The sequence below is a fragment of the Geotrypetes seraphini genome, chromosome 10 (assembly GCF_902459505.1).
Source record: "Geotrypetes seraphini chromosome 10, aGeoSer1.1, whole genome shotgun sequence".
NCBI classification, from domain to species: domain Eukaryota; kingdom Metazoa; phylum Chordata; class Amphibia; order Gymnophiona; family Dermophiidae; genus Geotrypetes; species Geotrypetes seraphini.
Genome location: NC_047093.1, coordinates 20,087,188 through 20,103,195, shown reverse-complemented (window position 1 = coordinate 20,103,195; position 16,008 = coordinate 20,087,188). Strand labels below are relative to the sequence as shown.

At 46.3% G+C, this 16,008-nt stretch overlaps 1 protein-coding gene across 1 annotated transcript in view; it reads left to right on the top strand.

Moving 5' to 3' along the window:
* Positions 1-5,284: 5,284 nt before the first annotated feature.
* Positions 5,285-16,008, top strand: part of ATAD5 (ATPase family AAA domain containing 5) — a 104,554-nt gene continuing 93,830 nt past the window's right edge. Inside the window, 1 exon segment of the mRNA XM_033960976.1 lies at positions 5,285-5,978. Coding sequence (XP_033816867.1) covers positions 5,928-5,978 — 51 coding nt within the window. The 5' untranslated portion in view covers positions 5,285-5,927.

The following is a 16,008-nucleotide window of genomic DNA, read 5'->3' as shown; positions in this document are numbered from 1 at the left end:
ATATTTGGCCAAAGATAGTTCACTAGTTTTGACCGAGTGGCCTGTTGGAAACTTCCTAATTAGGGCAAGGGACGGATTTTGCTCACGCCTCTTTTTGAGGAATGTAGCTCAGGTACCGTACATTGTAGGTATTTTCCTGTCCTTAGAGGGCTTAGGGAAGGGGTAAAACACGGACCTCGCGGATCTCCGTGCCTCTTGTAGTTTCTGGCTCTGACAGACCTCTATGACAATTTAGCTCTGATGGATCCTAATGCTCTTCCCGCCCTATGTTGAGACTAGCGGCAAAACTTTTGCTCTGAGGTCTGTGCCACTTTTAGTCTCAGCATAGGGAGGGAAAAGCATTAGGATCCATCAGTGACTAAAATGGCATAGAGGTCTGTCAGAGCCAGAGACTAAAAGTGGCGTGGACCTCAGATTTTTAAGGATGTGTAGTTCAGATCCGTGAGGTCATATCGCGGAGGCTCTCGGAATCAGTGCGGAGGGAGAAATATGGAGGAAGGGACGATCGGGCTAATTAGCAAAAGCCACGGTGTGCCTCTTCCCTCCATAGCCATTAAGGAAGGCAGAGCCGGGGGCCTGAGCTGAGCATGCAGGGAAAGCGGTGGAATAAGCTAAAAGACGGACTTATCAATGCACGGACCTCAGATTTTTAAGGACGTGCGGTTTTAGATCCGCATTTTACCCCTTCCCGAGGGCTTACAATCAAAGGGAACATGTAGTAAACCTGGTGTTAGGACCCTGCACTAAGCCTAAAAGCTAGCATAAAGGGTAAAAATGTTTTTGCCTGTGCATTAACCAAATAGTATACAAATATTGCAAGTCAAAAGCATTGGAAAGCACCTATCTGCGTTAGCAGAGCTGTATATTAGGCACCAAAATTGTACCGGCATAATGCTGTTCTTGCACTTTGAATGTTATTCTTGGTACCTGTATTTGGGAACCATTGAGCAACAATCAGAGTTAAATGTGAATGCATATGTGGAAGTACTGGAATTCTATTGTGGGCACAAATGTGCAATCCAGAGTTTAGCTGTGATGCCTTTCAGCTCCTCCTTAATGTTTTTGTTGTAGTTTTTCAATCCATGCACTTCAAATTAAGAATAAATTTGCAGGTCTTTCATGTTCTGCAAAGGAAGAAGAAACAGACATGGAATCACCATTTAAACACCCCAGCCACAAAAGAAGGTGTTAACTTTTTACAGTGTTAAATCCCCTCCCCCCAACAACATGTGTTCAATATTCAGCTCTCTGTGCACTTTGCATATGATTTTAATATATAATAACTTCATTACCACAGGAGTATGTGTGAGCTGATAGTGCGAGTGTGCACAGTTTGCTCATATACAAAACTTGTTATAACACTGAGTAGTTGCAGAAGCACAGAAACTGGGCACAAAGCATCCTGCGCTTTATTGCATTGTTCTTCACTTTGTAACTGAGGAGCCAATGCAGAAAGCTTCATAGTAGAGCATCATTTGGATATTTGAGAGCATGGGTAAGAAAGCAGTAAGGCAGCAGGTCTACTAGATTCAAAGCGGAAAGAAAAAATTAAGCAAACCGTATGAGGGGGTGCTGAAAGTTAGCCCAACCATGTAGAGCCATGAAATTTACAAGTTATTGCACATATTCGTCCCTAAGTTCAATACACTTGGCACATCTTATCTAAAGTTTCTGCAACCTTTCCAAAAACTACTTTGATGTCTGGTCACTGAAATACTTCTCCGCTGCCTCAATTACCTCCAAATCATCTTTTCAAACTCTTTTTAAGGGTTGGAAACATAAAATAGTCAGATGGAGCAAGTAGGGTAGATGGTCAATGCACTGAAACCCCCAACTTCGCCAAAACATCCATTGTTTTGCCAGCCTTGTGAGCAGAGCAGGTGCCACGTCTTGCAACTTTCCTTTATTTGGTGGTCTATGTAGAAAATATACCATTTTCCAAGATGGCAGCATGGAGGAAGGAGCAAATGGGCATTGCTTCTGTTTCCTGGAGGTGGGGTTGCAGAGGGCAGGGGAGTGCCTCTAGACATCAGGGATATTTGTTGGGGGATGGGGGCAAGGAGTGTGGGTGCCACAAGACATCAGGAATATTTTTTTATATGGGGGGGATTGGAGGTTATCTCAGGAGGGGTGATGGGGTTGAGGTGATAAATTTTTGAAGGGATCAGGTCAGATCTGGGGTCTGCTAGACTACTGTTCTTCAACCGCCGGTCTGCGGAAATTTTTGCCAGTCCGCGCAGGGCCAGCAAGATTAAAGTGACCATAGGTCTGTTTTCAGACCTCCTGTCCCGTTGTCCCCACACACAGCTTCGGGACAGCATCCAAAGCTGTGCTCGGGGACAACGGGACAGGCGATCATTTCCTGTTCCTCCCTCCTTCTCTTACCGCCCTGCCGCTGCTGCTAAAGCCAACAGGAAGTCTTCTTTCCGAAGTCAATTCTGACGTCAGAGAGGATGTTCCGAGCCAGCCAATTGCTGCCTGGCTGGCCCAGAACGTCCTCTCTGACGTCAGAATTGACGTCAGAAAGAAGACTTCTTGTCGGCTTTAGCAGCAGCGGCAGGTTGGTAAGAGTAGGGGAAAGGAAGGAGGGAGGCTTTTTTTTTTTTTTTTGCGGGGCAGGGAGGGAAAGTGGTAGGCAGGCTGGCTTTAGGGGTGGGGGTGGGGGGTGTGACAAAGTGTGGAAGGCAGTGAGAGGGACATAAGAAGGAGGCACTGGGGGCACTAAAAAGATATGAAGGAGACACTGGGGGCACTAAAGACATGGGAAGGAGGCACTGGGGACACTAAAGACAGGAAGGGGCACTAAGGACATGGGAAGGAGGCACTGAGGGCACTAAAGACAGGAAGGGGCACTAAGGACATGGGAAGGAGGCATTGGGGGCAATAAAGACATGGGAAGGAAAGAGGGAGGGAATAGAAAGGGACAATTCTTGGGCCTGAGTGCAGAAAGAAAGAAATGAAAGAAAGGATACACAGACAGAAGGAAACGCAACCAGAGACTCATGAAATCACCAGACATCAATTTAGTGATCAAAACATGTCAGTTTTGAGAATTTATATCTGCTGTTTATATTTTGCACTATATTTGTCTATTTTTCTATAGTTACTGAGGTGACCGAGCTCGCGGAGATAGGGCAGAAACGGGGTTTTTAAATTTTAGTCCTAGTAGTTTGTCGGTCCACGGGTGTAAAAAGGTTGAAAAACACTGTGCTAGACTACAAGGTATTTGGGGACTGATGCAAGCAACTTTTTGTTTGAAATATCTCCTTTCCTGTCAGAGTATGAGCCAACTACTGTGCACATATTGAAAAGAAGGGGGACATTTTAGCAATGAGCTTCAGATTACTGCTGCCTGGTTGGGTGTGTGTGTGTTTGATTACTACATTGCTGTGTGTGTATGGGGGGGGGGTGTAGGGGTTAAGTTAAATTTGTGGTAGAAGCTGTGCAGCTCTACTGTGTTGCTTTCTGCATTGGTCCCTAGGCAGTAACTTGAATTTAGGTTAAATGGACGTAGCTGTTTAGAGACAGCAGAGATGAAATAAGAGAACAGCCTTTCTCTAATGCTGCCACATTACACTTCAGTCCTTAGGAATTAGTGAGATTGTTCTTAAATGGTTTGTGTCCTTTTTGACAGGACATTTTGTGTGGTTGATCAAAGCCAGAGATCTGATTTTATGGAATGCAATACTATCAGCGACCCTATTTAATATCTTTATCAGACCTACTCCTTGGGTTTTGGTCAGGTAATAGTGACCTGGATTGGCCACCATGAGAACAGGCTACTGGGCTTGATGGTTTTTAACACTGGCCACGGTGGTAACTGCTCCAAAGCTCATAGAATTAATATGAGCGTCGGAGCTGTTACTGCCATGGCTGGCACTAAATACTGCTATAGTTTGGTAAAAAAAAAAAAAAAGGTGACGGGTAGGTAATTGTAATCTGCCTAGAATGGTAGATAGTGCAGAATAGATATCTTAAAATAAATAAAGTCAACTAAAGTTAGCAGAATACTCTGAGCAAAATCATAAATGAGAGCTGGTGGTCTGAGAACAAGATGAAGGACAGATCCCACAGATGCTCCTGGATCCTGTTTTAAATCTTCACAGATCCTAATAGTAGTACTTTAAATCAGTGGTTCCCAACCCTGTCCTGGAGGAACACCAGGCCAATTGGGTTTTCAGGCTAGCCCTAATGAATATGCATGAAGCAAATTTGCATGCCTATCACTTCCATCATATGCAAATCTCTCTCATGCATATTCATTAGGGCTAGCCTGAAAACCCGATTGGCCTGGTGTTCCTCCAGGACAGGGTTGGGAATCACTGCTTTAAATAATGTCTAAATGTGGACTGTCATTGCTGTTCGGCATACTTCTGGAGTCCCTGGCTCCTTCTTGTACTCCCAGACCACTCCGGATCCTGTTTTAAATCTTTACGGATCCTAATAATAAATCCTCTAAAGTCGACTGTCAAGATTTTCACCTCTGTTGCTGTTTGGTACCTGCTGGGATTTTTCCACATCCTTCTGAAGCATCTGGGTACATACTTAAGAGAGGAATGCTGTTTTGGCAGCCTCCATAGAACAGAAAACTTCAGCACGGGGACCCACTACATTCCAAAATCAGCAGTAACAGTAAAAACAGAACAACGGTCCACTTCTACGCTGGGCCAGCTTGGACCCGGTAAGGCCCTGGGCCAGAGTGCCAATGATAAAGGGTGCCATCAAGTCTTGCCTTCCTGTTGTTGGACCAGGTGAGGCACTGGCTCAGGGCACTGATGAAAAGGGTACCAAAATCCCAGTCCAGCATCTATCCTAAGATAGTACTTGGAAATTCTGGAAGATCCGTCTTCTACCTGGAAGGTCTCTTTCAGTCCATGTTTTCATATCACTAAAGTACTAGAAGTGTTTGTGCCATACAGGAATGTACTGTAAATTCTTGCATGGTTTATTGGAAATACTTCAGCAGTGGAGTTCAAACATCTCCCAAAACCACATGGAGAGCATTTAAAGAGTTTAGATCAGGGGTATCAAAGTCCCTCCTCGAGGGCCGCAATCCAGTCAGGTTTTCAGGAATTCCACAATGAATATGCATGAGATCTATTAGCATACAATGAAAGCAATGCATGCAAATAGATCTCATGCATATTCATTGGGGAAAACCTGACTGGATTGCGGCCCTCGAGGAGGGACTTTGACACCCCTGGCTCATTAGAGATTGTCTCCTTTGTGACTCTGTACAGCGCTGTGTTCGTCTGCTAGCGCTCTAGAAATAATTAATAGCAGAAGTAGTACATTGGGGGTGAGTAATGTCTTCAGGTATCGATCAGGACACGGAGAGCAGAGCAAGACTGGCAACCCCGCCAGCTTTAGCACACTTTTCCCTTTGCTTTGGAGAAAACCGAGCACAAGTTTGTCTCCTGCTGGCTCCCGTCCTTACGTCACCGCTCTCGGCCCTTCCTCTACGACCCCTCTCCTCACGTCACAACAAACTACCACAGAGAGCGCGGGGCGCCCCTCCCCCTCCGCTCTGGCGCGAAAACCCAACTGACAACCGAGAGCTTCCCGGTTTCTAGGCCGAGCTGCGGGAACAGTTTCAGCTGTCAGCCCGCGCTCCCCTGATATACGTTTCCGCGTTCCCACCCCCACCGCGGTTCAGCGTTTTTAGATATGATATATTTTGTTTGTTTTTAATAGAGCGGGCTATATTTTTTTTTGTGATCGTTTCGTCACGGAGAAAAAAAAAAGGAATCAGAACTTGTTCCAAAAAAACCCAAAACCAACAACCCATAAACCAACGTAACCGCCAGCTTAAAGGAATATATCGGTGCGGTGACGGGCCTTGCGCTTCCCTTCTTCGCGCGGGTGGACAGCGCTCCATGTACTGAGGCCGCGCTCGCCATGGTGCTGTAAGCGGGTCCGCCGCGGATATGGTCGGCATCCTGGCCATGGCCGCTGCCGTGGAGGACTATGAGGTGCAGGTGAGGCTGCTTTGGCTCTCCGGCTGCTTGTTTTCCCTACTTTCTCCAGCCTTCTGCCTTGGGCTGGTTTATTAGTAGTAGCATTTTAATTATTATTCTTTGTGGGGGAGGGGAAGCAAGCTTTCTGGTGTGAAGAATCGTTTCTTTTATGTTTTAGTAGAACTTGTTATACCTCTTCAGCATATGACAGATCTAAACGGTTTACAATACAATACAATGTTTTATGAAAGGAACTCCATTAAAGATAGGATACATATATATATATTAAAGATAGGATACATATAGCATAAGAGGTTTAAAAAAAAAGGTTTCTACACTTCCCCTCCGCATTCGCGGTGATAGGGGGACGACAAGGCAGCGAATAACTTTTTGTATGTTATTTGCGGTTTTTCTGTAAAAAAAATTAAAAAAAAAACCCAAAATGACTCAAAACCATGAATAACCTGACCTGTTCCTGTGAAGAAAGCGCAGTTGGGAGCAGCGATTTTCTCTGTGCAAAGCCGGGAGCAGCGATTTCCTGTGATGTAAATTTGGGGGAGGGGGGGGGGGCGAGGCCTTCGATCGATAAACCACGAATAGCAACACGAAACCGCGAATATGGAGGGGTAAGTGTATACTAAGAACATAAGAAATGCCTCCACTGGGTCAGACCAGAGGTCCATCGTGCCCAGCAGTCCGCCCATGCGGTGGGCCAACAGGTCCAGGACCTGTGCAGTAGACCTCTATCTATACCCCTCTATCCCTTTTTCCAGTAGGAAATTGTCCAATCCTTTCTTGGACCCCCAGTACCGTGCTCTGCCCTATTACTGACCCAAATTTTAGTACAGTATTTGCCTCCAATGTCAATCTACTAAAATACAGATTTGTATTGGTTGTGGATCCCCCGAGGAAAGCAATTTTGAGTTTCTGCAGGTTGAACGGTGCATGTGGATGTGGCCTTCTAACGAGCTCATCAGGACTTGTTTAAATGTACTTGAGAGATTTTAGAGGCTCATTTCCAAAGCACTCAGACACACTATGGTACATTGTTGAAATGTTGTCTCTCAAACTGTGTAGATTCCGGGTGTGCCACGAGAGATTCCCGAATTTTACTTCTATAGTTTGTATCCCATATATGGTGATTCGGTGTAGAATGGGCTGGGGAGGGCATCAATAGGAACTCCAGTAACTTGGAACATGAGGACTTTACTGGCCAGACTTTACAGTACATATCCTGCAAACAACAGGATGGTTAGGCTGGAGTGAGCTTAGATAGCAACTTCAGCAGTTGGAACCTAAGACAATACCAGGTGGGCTTTATTTCCCTAGTCAACCTAGTAATTCTCTTAGTCTATGGCCCAGAAATATCAAAGAAGAGATAAGTTAATTTAATAATGTATTTTTAATGAGAATAACTAATTGACAGATTAGATGGACCATTGAGGTCTTTATCTGCCGTCATTTACTATGTTACAACTGCTCAGACAAACATCATTCTTTGACGTGATTAGTCCTTGAAAAACTAAGGGCAAGTAATTTTAAATTTATTTGCTACTGTTTGGATCTTCTTGTCTTTGCGAACTTGGATTTTCAGCTCTGACAAAAATTAAATTGGAAAAAAAATGAACAACTGCAGATGTGGATGATGAAATGTATGTTTGCTTGTCAACTATTGAGCAACCTTTTGAGTTAATTTGCACCCAAAAACAAGCACATCCATCGCATTGCTTACCAATCTACTTTAGTTTCATTGTTGTTACAACCCATACATAGCTTAAAGAGCTTTAAATAAATAACACTCAAATTTAATTTTTGTTGGTTTTGCAGTGTTATAATTTCAGTTATAATGTGCTGCAAAAAACATTTGCTTTGTTTAGTGTGCTGTGAAAAACATTTGCTCCATTTAGTGTGCCAGAGCTAAAAAAGTTTGAGAGACACTGGTCTACTTAGAGGTACTATTTTAGAAGCATGTTCCCTTCATAGACCTAGAGTGGGCTAGGACTCTCAGTAAATCATTCCCTAGCTCAGTGTTTCTCAACACGTGGAACATGTACTCTTAGGGGTACATGAGCTGCTTGTTGGGGGTACTTGGCACTGGCTGCCACCATCAAGGATATTGCCTGCCTGCCTGCTGAACACACTGGCAGGGATCCCTCCTTCCTGCCCTCTACCCTCCAGTCAAGTCGCTGCCAGAGATCCCTCCTTCCCGCCAGCTCCCCTCCACCAAAGCTGACCTAGAGGGCTTCCCTCCGATGTATGAGCTGATGTCAGAGGAAAGCTTTCCGGGTCAGTCTCTGTCTCCACTACTTCCTCCGGGAGACTGTTCCACACATCTACCACCCTTTCTTTAAAAAAGTATTTCTTTAGATTACTCCTGAGCCTATCACCTCTTAACTGCATTCTATGCCCTTTCATTCCAGAGCTTCTTTTCAAATGAAAGAGACTCAACTCATGCGCCTTTATGCCACATAGGCATTTAAACATCTTTATCATATCTCCACTCTCCTGTCTTTCTTCCAAAGTATACATATTGAGATCTTTAAGTGTGTCCCCATACGCCTTATGACAAAGACCATGCACCATTTAAGTAGCCTTCCTCTGGACCGACTCCATCCTTTTTATATCTTTTTAAGGTTTGGTTTCCAGAATTGTACAGCACAAAAAAGGATCCAACAGAATCTGCAGTGAGCCAAGCAGCAAGCAAAAAACAAGACAAAAACTGCAGACTATGTACAAGATGCAGGTGTTTATTATACTGTTAATAAAATGCAGTGAATATACAACCTTCGTGTTTTGGACTTCCTCAGGAGTCCATGTGGATAAGGTATTGTGATGCATATTCATTTTTATTTTTAGCATCGGACTCAAATAGGCGTTTGTTTGATACCCCCTTTTTTGCGGTTTGTTTCAATACTTTATCCACCATGGACCCCTGAGGAAGGCGTGTTGTCCGAAACACGGACCATGTCGGGTACCTTGGTTGGTAATAAGTTGTATATTCACTGCATTTTATTAACGGTATAATAAACAACGCCTGCATCTTGTACATAGTCTGCAGTTTTTGTCTTGTTTTTTTGCTTGCTCCAGAATTGTACACAATATTCTAAATGAGGTCTCTCAAGAGTCTTATACAGGGGCATCCATACCTCCTTTTTCCTAGTGGCCGTACCTCTTCCTATGCACCCAGCATCTTTCTAGCTTTCATCGTCACCTTTTCAACCCAAGTCCCGCTCTTCTGTCCTGCACATAAGTTCTTCACCCCATAAACTGTACCGTTTCTTTGGGCTTTTGCAGCCGAAATGCACGACCTTGCATTTCTTAGCATTAAATTTTAGCTGCCAAATTTCAGACCATTCTTCAAGCTTCTATAGGTCTTTCATCATGTTATTCACCCCATTAGGGGTGTCTACTCTTGCAGATTTTGGTATCATCAGCAAAGAGGCAAATCTTACCTGACAGCCCTTCAACAATATCACTTATAAAAATGTTAAAAAGAACAGGCCCAGGTTTTAAGAAAAGATGCATGTATTCATTGTGAAAAACTTAAAATATAAGAAAAATTATTAGGAAAAAATTATTGTGGTCTAGGAGCAGGAGAAATTCTCAAGTACAGTGCAACATGTTAAAGTAAATATCAAAGTAATTTTCACCAGTTAATTAAAATTAAATCACCAATACATCTAAAATGTTATAAGGGGACGGGATTTGATATACTGCCTTTCTGTAGTTACAATCAAGGTGGCTTACATATTGTATACAAGTATTTATTTTGTACTTGGGGCAATGGAGGGTCTTATTCACAGTCACAAGGAGCTGCAATGGGAATCAAACTAAGTTTCCTTAGTTCTTAATCCATGGCATTAACCATTAGGCTCCTGCACTGCTGTGTTCTGGAAATGTATTGGTATATAAAATGTTAATAAACATAAAATAGAACAAAAAGATGGAACAAAAGTCTCTGGATCTCACAGGAACCATAAAATTTCAAATACCAACACAAAAACATGAAGCATGTGAAAAGTCCATACAATGTTAATTAATGATGCAGGTAACAACTTATGACATACAAATCATGACTTGGGTCTTATACTGGGCTGTCATAAGTTGTTACCTGCATGAACAATTGATATTATAACATAACATAATTCTTTATTTATATACTGCACAATGCCTTGCAGTTTTAGGCGGTGTACAGAAAGAACACATCAAGGAAGACATTAACATTAAAGATAGACCAAAACATAGTAACAAGGCTCAAAGAAGTTCCCTGTCTGTTCCAGATGGGATCACAATCTATGTTATGTAGCCTGAAAATGAGATAGGAATCGTGTACATAATAAAAAGAAGAGAACAACATCATAAACTCAACAGAGGCAAAATCCCCTTCAAGGAAGAAGAGATGGAATGAGAAGGAAAAGAAAGAGAGAAAAAACCCCCAGCAACAACAAGAAAAGACCAAGCTGAAGTGAAATAGAAGTTCCAAATAAGCTCAGTTCTATGCAAGGTAGCAATGAACAAGACCTCAATGTTAGTCATGAAATTTCCATATTTGTCCCAAACTGTTATGAAGCATATATATTAGGGGGAAGAAAAAATATATATGAAACAGATCAAATTTGAACATAAGAGAAACAAATTTAGATAAAATAAAAATAAAATATAATTCCAGTCGGTAAAAGTTCGGTCCAGATAATAGCGAGGCAAAGTGTCGATAGCACACCCTTCTCTGACAGCATCATCTGATCTCCCAGAAACCTCCGATTTTAAGAACAGGTCAAACAGGGCAGGGCTCAACATCAGGCCTTCAGTCGGGAGAATCAGCAATCCTCCTGCCTTGTCTTGGACTTTTCACACTCTTCATGTTTTTGTGTTGATGTTTAAATTTTGATGTCAATAAATTTCTCTCATTTAATAGTTCCTGTAAGATCCAGAGACATTTTGTTCCATCATTTTGTTTCTTGGATTCACCAGCACTTTTGGAACAAAGGTCCTTCTCTTTTCTTTGCACCTGTTGCTTTTCTGGCTTAGGACCATAAAATAAACATCAGGATGCTTATTTAGAGTCTCTGATTCACTAAGCTTTTTTATCCCAGGAAAGCAGGCAGCATATTCTCTACATGTGGGTGACGTCACCGACGGAGCCTCCTAGCGGACGTTTTCACAAGCAGACTTGCTTGAAGACCTTCAAGCTTGAGATTGGCCCGCGCATGCGCGTGAGCCCCTCCCGCCCGGTCTAGGGCGTGCGTTTCCTCAGCGTGACCTCAGTTCAATGTAACTGCGGAGCCAGAAGCACTGCTCCCTTGCTACATGCAATCTCGTTGTCTCTCTTGCACCGCGTCTTTCTTTTTTATTTTCGTTTAAGTCGCTGTGCTCGCTTCTTTATTTTCTTTTGTGTTTTTTTTCGACCGGACCTCCGGTCTTGCTCTGGCCGCTTGGCCTTGCGGGGCTGCGGCCGTCCTTTTGCTTATATCCTGGCCTCGCTCCGGGTTCAAGAACTGTACTAAGTGCAACCGGATTATCTCCATCACCGATCCCCATCGTTGGTATGTAGAGTACCTGGGTGTGGAGCACTGCGCTCGGTCATGTCCGCGTTGTGCGACTTTGCAACCGCGAGCTCTTCGTCGGAGAGTGGCCAAAATTCTTCAACTGTTTGGCCCTATGGATCCGGCGGGACAGGCCTCGAGCTCAGCCTCGGCTCCTCCTACTACCCCAGCCCCGGGTAAGTCTCCTCTTGCCTCCTCAGGTGTGCCGGTGAAGAAGCCTGCATTAGAGTCTCATGCGAGTGCCGCTTCATCGGCCTCTTCGAGACATCATTCTAAGTGTGCCTCCTCATGTAGGGAATACTCTTTCTCGAGGTCGCCCCCGAAAGAGTGCACTGCTGCAGCCCAGACCCAACCTCCGTTGGTCTCGGTGCTAATGTTCGAGGACATACTTAAGGCAATCCTTACCTCGCAGCTTTCCTCGGTGGTGAGCCAACTGGTCCCGGCCTTGACGCCTTTGACCTCGGTCTCGACCCACCCTTCTGTCCAGCCTGAGTGTACTTCGCTTGAGCCTCAGGGTCGCACACGTAAGACTCGCAGGATTCCCTCGAGCGATTCTTCGTCCCCGGATTCGGGGTCTGTGACTTTCCAGGGTCCCAAGACGGGGTCCCGTTTTTCCCTGGCTACTTTATCGAGGTTCGCTTCTCCTAAGAGGTTACGGTCCTCCCCGCCTCTTCGAGGCAGGTCTCTGACTGCAAAACCCTCCAAGCATACCCTTGTCCTCGAACTGGACTCTACTGTGCATTCTCCCTCGAGGCACCGAGGATCTTCGAAGCCACCGGAAGAATTTTCTTTTGCCCCGTCTTCTCCGGGGCTCCGCATGAGGGTCCCTTGGACTCCAGGGTCTTCTGCGACCCATCTTGTGAGGGGTCATTCCTCGATGCCTCCGAGGCACTTTAGCAGAGCATCCTCGGTTTCCCATTCTCGGGACTCCGAGGCTCCGGTGTGCTACACGAGGGAGATTTCTCCCTCTTTCTCTGCTGCCCTGAGATCTCGTTCGGGATCGCCTCCTGAAGATGAGTCTTCTTCTTCATACTCTTCCTTCACTCGTTTCATTGCTGACATGGGCAAGGCTTTGAACCTGGACCTCCAGTCGGAGTCCCGTTATACCCAGGAATTCCTGGCGGAGATGGGGGTTCCTCTGCCCCGTGAGGCGCTACGCTTGCCTCTGCACTAGGTTCTCCAGCAAACTTTCCTGCTGAACCTGGAGACCCCTTATGCGGTCCCGGCTAGTCCCTCCAAGTTGGAGTCCCACTACCGGACGATCCCAGTTAAGGGGTTTGAAAGTTCTCAGCTTTCTCACCAATCCTTGGTGGTTGAGTCTTCCTTGAAGAAATCCAACCCCTTGAAGGTGTATGCTGCTGTCCCGCCGGGGCGGGAGAAACGTACGATGGACAAGTTTGGCTGCCGTCTTTATCAAAATTCGATGATGGCGAACCGTGTCCTCAATTATAACTTTATCTTCACGTCCTATCTCCGGTTCTGTGTGGAAGCCCTCCACTCCTTCCGGACGGATGTGCCAGATTCTCGTCGTCAGGAGTTTCGTCTCCTCGAGGAGACTTTCTCTCAACTCTAACTCTATATGTTTCAGGCGGCTTATGACGCCTTCGAATTGTCCTCGAGGGTCACGGCTTTTGCGATCGCCATGCGTCACCTCGCTTGGCTCAGAATTGTTCACATGGATCCGAATCTCCAGGATCGTCTAGCCAATCTCCCTTGCATTGGTAAAGATCTATTTGATGATTCCATTGAGGCGGCCACTAAGCGCCTCTCGGAGCACGAACAGTCCTTCGCCTCTCTGGTGTGCCTTAAGCCGAAGACCCCTCCGGCCCGGCAGTACAAAATCCCTCTCCGAAGGTATCCACAGAAAACTACTCCTGCGTTCTCTCGGCCTCCTTCAAAGCGGCCGCAGCAGCAACAGCAGCGACAAGCTAAGGTCCCAGCTGCAGGTTCCGGCGAAGCCTGGGCTGTCTTTTTGACAATTCCAGTATGAGCCTTCTGGCTCCCTTCATTCTGGAGACTTCTCCCCTCCCTATCAGGGGGCATCTACATCATTTCTACACACGGTAGGAAAGCCTTACCTCCGACAGTTGGGTGCTTTCTATCATCCAGGAGGGGTACTCCCTTCACTTCAGTCATGTACCCCCAGACCTTCCTCCAAAAGAGTTTCCTTCGGGCTGGTCTCAGCTGCTCCTCCTTCTACAAGAAGCTCGGGCCCTTCTTCGCCTCCGGGCGGTCGAGGAGGTTCCTCCGGACCAGTGGAATATGGGGTTCTACTCCCGGTACTTTCTGGTGCCCAAGAAGATGGGGGATCTGCGTCCGATCCTGGACCTCCGTGCTCTTAACAAATTTCTGGTCAGGGAACGATTCAGAATGCTCACCCACCCTACTCTGTTCTTCCTCTTTGACGAGGGGGACTGGCTGTGCTCACTGGACCTCAAAGAGGCGTATACGCACATTCCAATACACTTGGCCTCTTGTCGGTATCTGAGAATTTGGCCTGGCGGCCTCTCCGAGGGTTTTCACAAAATGCCTGGTTGTGGTAGCTTTAGCTCTGCGTCTCTGCGGCCTGCAGGTGTTTCCCTACCTTGACGACTGGTTGATCACAGCGTCCTCTCGCCAAGAAGTTCTGCGAGCGACGAATCATACCATCTTGCTCCTTCAGAGTCTTAGCTTCGAGGTGAACTTCCCCAAGTCTCACCTCTGTCCGTCCCAGTCTCTAGAGTTCATCGGAGCTGTCCTGAACACGGTTCGTCTACTATCCTTCTTGCCTCGGCAGGAGGCCCTTGTTCATTTATGCCAGAGGGTGGCCCATCTGTCCTCAGTCCCGGCTCGGCTCCTGATGGTCCTCCCTGGTCACATGGCCTCTACGGTTCATGTGACTCCTTTTGCCAGACTTCACCTCCGTATTCCTTAGTGGACTCTTGCGTCCCAATGGAACCAGGATCGGGATCCTCTCTCTCTACGCATTGTCGTGACTCCTTTGTTGAGGAAGTCTCTCCGTTGGTGGATGCTCTCTTCCAATCTTTCCAGAGGTTTTCTGTTTCCTGCTCCTCCTCTGCAAAAGGTCCTGGGTTATGCTTGGGGGGCTCATCAGGACGGTCTTCGCACTCAGGGTCTTTGGTCCAGTGCCGACCGCCTTTGTCAAATCAATCTGCTGGAACTTCGAGCGATTTTTCTCACCCTGAAAGCTTTTTGTCACCTGCTTCGCGACTGAGTGGTGCTGATTCGCATGGACAACCAAGTCGCCATGTATTATATCACGGGGGGCACGGGGTCCCTGTCCCTGTGCCAAGAAACGATGCGGCTCTGGGATTGGGCCATCTGCCGCAACATATTCCTTCGTGCGATCTACATTCAGGTTCATCACAATTGTATGGCGGACCGTTTGAGTCGTTTTCTGCAGATTCATGAGTGGTCCATTCATTCCGTGACTCTGCATCGGGTGTTTGCTCGTTGGTGGACTCCGGATGTTGATCTGTTCGCGTCCCCCCTCAATCACAAGTTGCCCCGCTTCTGCTCCAGGGTTTTCACCCCACTCAGACTCGAGGCGGATGCTTTTCTGCTGGATTGGACGGACCTGTTTCTGTATGCTTTCCCTCCATTTCCTCTGATTCTGAAGACTTTCGTCAGGCTCAAGTCCACGCACACCACCATGATTCTGATAGCTCCTCGGTGGCCCCGACAGCGTGGTTCTCCCTTCTGTTGCAACTCAGTTCCAGGGAGCCTCTTCTTCTGCCTGTTTTTCCTTCTCTCCTTACGCAGAGACGGGGTTCGCTGCTTCATCCCAATCTTCAGTCTCTGCACTTGACGGCTTGGTTCGTCGAAACTTAATGCCCTCGTTCCAGTTCTCCCAGCATGTGCTGGATGTCCTGGAGGCGTCTCAGAAAGAGTCCACTTGCCAATTTTACCATCAGAAGTGGACCCACTTTTCTTCCTGGTGTGCTACTCGACAGCTGGAGCCGGTCTCTGCCTCCCTATCTGCTGTCCTGGATTATCTGTTGCACTTGTCTGGGGCTGGACTCAAGTCCTCTTCGGTTCGAGTCCACCTTAGTGCCATTACTGCTTTTCATCAGCTGATTGACGGGAAACCTATCTCTGTTCATCCTGTGGTTTCCTGCTTCATGAAAGGCCTTTTCCACGTTCATCCGCCCCTTAAACCGCCTTCCGTGGTTTGGGATCTTAACATGGTCCTTGCTCGTTTGATGAAGCCTCCGTTCAAGCTGCTAGTGTGAGCTCACTTGACGTATCTTACTTGGAAGGTTGTATTTCTTATTGCTCTCACTTCTGCCCGTCGGGTCAGTGAGCTTCAAGCCTTGGTAGCAGACCCACCTTTCACTGTCTTCCATCATGATAAGGTGGTTCTCCGTACCCATCCTAAATTCTTGCCTAAGGTTGTTTCTGAGTTTCATATCAACCAATCCATTGTTCTTCCTGTGTTTTTTCCGAAGCCCTATTCTCACCCTGGAGAAGCGGCTCTGCATTCTCTTGATTGTAAGCATGTGCTGGCC